Source organism: Bison bison, unplaced genomic scaffold (genome assembly GCF_000754665.1).
Source record: "Bison bison bison isolate TAMUID 2011002044 unplaced genomic scaffold, Bison_UMD1.0 scf7180017847994, whole genome shotgun sequence".
NCBI lineage: Eukaryota > Metazoa > Chordata > Mammalia > Artiodactyla > Bovidae > Bison > Bison bison.
The window spans coordinates 8,745-13,820 of record NW_011478567.1 but is presented as its reverse complement, the minus strand read 5'-3'; the positions used below and the strand labels follow the sequence as shown (position 1 = coordinate 13,820).

Genomic DNA, 5,076 nt, shown 5'->3' with positions numbered 1-5,076 from the left:
CAATACATACGGAGGTATAATTAGTGTGGAAAAACTTTACAAGCGTAACAAAATGAGTAATGCCTTAAGCAGGAGCTCTACCCCCAATAATTACAAGAGTATACATGATGGAATGAGAAGCTCTTCATGCAGTGAAACTGGGCATAATGTTGACCAAGACTCATATCTCATGAAACAACAGGGACATCAATTTTCAGACAATTCTAAACATAATAAGTATAAGAATATATTTTATCAAAGCTCAAATCTTACTATTAATACGTATAAGAGTATTGATATTGGAGAGAAGACTTATAATTGTTACGATTATGCTAAAGCTTTTAACCAGTCTTCAAAAGTTATTCAACAGCAGAATATTCAGACTAAGCAGAAACATTACAAGTGTAATACATGTGGGAAAGTCTTTAGTAACTCACCAAATCTTAGTAGACATAGGAAAATTCATACAGGAAGGAAATGTTTCAAATGTACAGCATGTGGCAAAGGCTTTAATCAGAGTTCATCAAAGGCAAATCAAAGGCAAAACCTTTGTTCACGTGTTACTCAACATCAGCGAATTCATACTGGGGAGAGACCTTATAAATGTACAGCATGTGGCAAGGCTTTTAAGCAGAGTTCAACTTTAACTCAACATCAACGAATCCATACTGGGGAGAGACCTTATAAATGTACAGCATGTGGCAAGGCTTTTCAGAAAAGTTCAACTTTAACTCAACATCAACGAATCCATACTGGGGAGAGACCTTATAAATGTACAGAATGTGGCAAAGCCTTTAGCTGGCGTCTGAGTCTTACTGTACATCAGCGAATTCATACTGGGGAGAAACCATACAAATGTAAAGAATGTGGCAAAGCCTTTATCTGTTGTTCACATCTTACTCAACATCAACGAATCCATACTGGGGAGAGACCTTATAAATGTACAGACTGTGGCAAAGCCTTTTCCCGGAGTTCAGGTCTTTCTCAACATCAGAGAATTCATACTGCAGGGAAATCTCAGAAATGTAAGGAATGTGGCAAAGGATTTCATCACAGCCATCACCTCACTCACCATCAGAGAATACATACTGCAGAGAAACCCTAGAAATGAATCAGTGATAAAAAAAGGTTGGTCCTAAATATACAATTTTGAAAAAATGAGTGTTTACTTTGGAAAGATACATGAATGAAATACAGAAATGTAGACAAGTGTTTAATCAAACAGCAAAAGGAAAGCAATGCCAGAGAATTCATCCTAGAAAGCATCTCATTAGTACCACTTTTGTTGAATTACTCTAAACTGAAACACTGTAGCAAGTATTCCATAATTAAAACACGTACGAAATTGATATGTTAGTATGGATCACAAGATGAAGGGGTGGATATTTGCAGAGGTATAATTATTATTCATGTATCCTTGTTTATATTAATGTTATTTGAGATCATTAAGGAACCAAAACGAATGTAATTCAACTCTCAAGTTACTATGCTGTGATTTGTTTCTACTGTATATATGAGCTTCTGTTTCTGATGGTTGTTGCCTCAATTGCAAGAGAAGCCCTTCTATATTAGGTGGGAATCATTTATATTTATTCTCCAGTTTATAAGATTAAGAACACAGTAATGTTATATGCACACCAAACCTCTAAATGGAGGTATTTGTCACTGATGTCAAACATCTGTGTTGTCACCATGATGTAAGTGTTCAGGGAATAATTCAAAGTAAGACGGAAGTTTGCTCTAAGTTTTCAGTAATTATGTCACTTGCTTTTTAAGCATAAAACAAGGGTTGTTCATTAAAATCTAAGGTATTTTTATAACATCAACATAGAGAAATCATGCATATTACCTGGCAGGCTTGAAGCAAGGACACCTTCTCTGCTACCTGATACAAGTATAGAAAACTCTTTCTGGAAAAGTCATATTAGTATAATAAATGTCCATCCATGTTTACTAAATTAGCCTCCATTTTGTAAATGATATAAATCACATTCACAGATCATTTCATCAGAGAAACAGGAAAGTTTTTAGAAGCTTGTAATCTGTCTTTTAATCAAGGATCAAACAACAGTTGTAAAAGGTTTTATTCCATCTGTGTAAAATTAATGTATGTTAATTAATAAAAGTGAATGGTTTTTTAGTGTTACAGTTGACGTGGAATGAATGAAGGGTGAACGCACCACCAGCATTAACCTCTCCCACCTATTTAAGGTTGCAGGAAAGATAACGTTACAATAAACTATCTGTAGCACAGGGGCATGGCATCTGTAGAAATTAGTCCCTTACTGGCGTGAAACTCTCATAAGTTCATATATTTCCCACCATTTCTATGTTGTATCTCCTCTCCCATTTTGAAACTACTCAGACATTGTGATGGTTCTAATAAGAAGGACCATACAGAGTACTGTTGAGAGCCTCCCTGACAGCTCCGTGCTGTTGCTGCCTCAGCGTCTGTCTGGGGAGCAGGCAGCCTGCAGGTCCTTGAACTCACACCAGCCAGTCCTGTGAGCACCTTCACTAGATGACCCCCTTCCTTGAGATCAGCAGTCTTGGGGAACCCCAGGGTATACTGCACAGGCCCCCCTTCAATGACACCCTCAGAGCTCACCAGAATCCTGCTCCTCTTGGTTTGAATGGACCCATCCACGCTCAGCCTGGGGAGCCCACAGCACTTCACCCAGGGTCCTTTATAAAGGCCTGAACCCCAAGTTCTGGAGCTTTCTCTGCCTGGTTCTAGCCTTGACTTTCCTCAGGGGCCCTCAAGGCTTCCTGTGAATTCTCTCAGGACCTAGAGTCAGAAACTCACCTGCTTCAATTGTCCTTTGTTCTTCTGTTAGCTAAAGCTTTTCAGGGGCTCACTTAAGCAAATGTAAATTTAACAAAGTCACAAAAAGAATAATTAAAAGCCATGATAGTAAAGTTCTGAACCAAGATTTGTAAAATCTTACCCAGTATAATTCTTAGCACATGTTTCTTATCTAGGCTTAAAGGAACTGTTTTCTCATGGCCTTGGCATACATAATATAATTTATATAACACACATTGAATACAATATATAAATATCTGAAGGTATACATGTTAGCAGTGAGAAAACCAAGAAGGAATATGTGAGTGTATGTGTATTCGTACACATTTAACTTCGAGAATTTAGAAATGCTAGATCCAAACTGGTCATTTTAGAATTGCAGAGGATTTACTAAAAACTGCAAAACTTGTCAGTTTGTCAATTAATCTGTTTTGTCTACTTTTCATAGAATTCATTTCCTTGAATGTCAGGAGGTTCCGTTTTTTAAGGAACTTCCACACTGTCCTCCCGCGTGACCGCACCAGTTTACATTCCCTCCAGCCGTGTAGGAGGTTCCCTGATCTCCAGGCCTCTTCAGCCTGGAGAACATGCTAAGAATTATAATATGATACTATTAGTGGGCTCTTTGCTAATTGTTATTCTGACTGGCATGAGGTGATGCATCATTGTAGCTTTGTTTGCATTTCTTATTGTTTCCCGCTGGTGAGCATCTTTCATTTGCCTCTTGCCCTCTAAAAGAGTAAGCTGCCCCACCCAGGCTCAGCAGTTGTGGCGCACAGGCTTAGTTGCCCCAAAGCATGTGGAGTATTCCTGGACCAGGGATCCAGCCCATGGCCCCTGCACTGTCAGATGGATTCTCCACCACTGGGTGGCCAGTCTGTTTAGCCTTTTTTCCTTTTGAGATGCATATATATTTTTCATTGGCATATAATTGCTTTACAATGTTGTGTTAGTGTCTGCTGTAGGACATCATCAAGCAGCCATAAGTATACATAAATCTGCTCCCTCTTGAACGTCCCTCCCATGATCTCCATTTCACCCTTCTGGTCAGCACAGAGCACCAAGCTGAGCTCCCTGTGCTATACAGCAGCTTCCCACTAGCTAACCTGTTTTAACCATCAGTTCAGTTCAGTTCACTTGCTCAGTCATGTCCAAGTCTTTGCGACCCCATGGACTGCAGCACGCCAGGCCTCCCTGTCCATCACCAACTTGCAGAGTTTGTCAAACTCATGTCCATTGAGTCGGTGATGCCATCCAACCATCTCATCCTCTGTCGTCCCCTTCTCCCCACTTCAATCATTCCCAGCATCAGGGGCTTTTCAAATGAGTCAGCTCTTCACATCAGGTCGCCAAAGTACTGGAGTTTCAGCTTCAGCATCAGTCCTTCCAATGAACACCTAGGACTGATCTCCCTTAGGATGGACCGGCTGGATCTCCGTGCAGTCCAAGGGCCTCGCAAGAGTCTTCTCCAGCATTTCAGCCATGGTGGTGTATGTGTGTCAGTGGGGCTCTTTCAGTTTGTCCCCTTCTTCTCCTGCCGTGTCCACACATCTGTTCTCTATATTTGTGCAAATATTGTCTTCACAGATATTTATGGAATCTAAAAAAATGGTGTTGATGAACTTATTTACTGAGCAGTAATATAGGCGCAGAGGTAGTTCTTAAGCTTTTGGATGTTAAGCTTTCAAGGCATAAAATACATGGACAATCATTCCATGCATTTTACTAAGTGAAAGAAGCCCATTCAAAAATGCTACAAAAAGTAGGAAGTTTACAAGATGACATTTTGGCCTAGGTAAATGTCCATATGTGCTCAGTTGCGTCTGAGTCTTTGTGACCCCAGGGGCTGTAGCCTGCCAGGCTCCTCTCTCCATAGATTTCCCAGGAAAGGTTACTGGAATGGGTTTCCATTTCTTCCTCCAGGGGGTCTTCCTGACCCAAGTATCACCTGGAGGTCCTGCATCAGCAGGCAGATTTCTTCCCACTCAATCACCTAGGAATCTAGTAGGAAATATAGAAGAGATTAAAAAGGTCTGTGGTTGCCATGGGTTTCAAAGGAGGGACTATGAATATCCTAAGTCTAGAGAACTTTCAGGACCTTGAAATAATTTGTGTTAAACTGTTGTGATGGACACATGTTATTATACATTTAACCAGAGGTATGGAGTGCACATCCCTAAAAGAGAAACATAAGGGTAAACTAAAGAGTTTATCTATTTACCGTCCATGTAGATTCATCAGTGGTAACAAATGCTCACTCTGGTGGGGAAAGGTAAGTAGGGAAATTGTCC

The 5,076-nt window shown here is 40.2% G+C and overlaps 1 protein-coding gene across 1 annotated transcript in view; it reads left to right on the top strand.

Moving 5' to 3' along the window:
- Positions 1 to 317: 317 nt before the first annotated feature.
- The window catches only part of LOC104991777 (zinc finger protein 429-like), a gene marked incomplete at both ends in the record, with an annotated part of 13,498 nt that continues 8,739 nt past the window's right edge, over positions 318 to 5,076 (top strand). The window contains one exon of the mRNA XM_010844384.1: positions 318 to 1,064. Coding sequence (XP_010842686.1) covers positions 318 to 1,064 — 747 coding nt within the window. The remainder of the gene's footprint in view (positions 1,065 to 5,076) is intronic.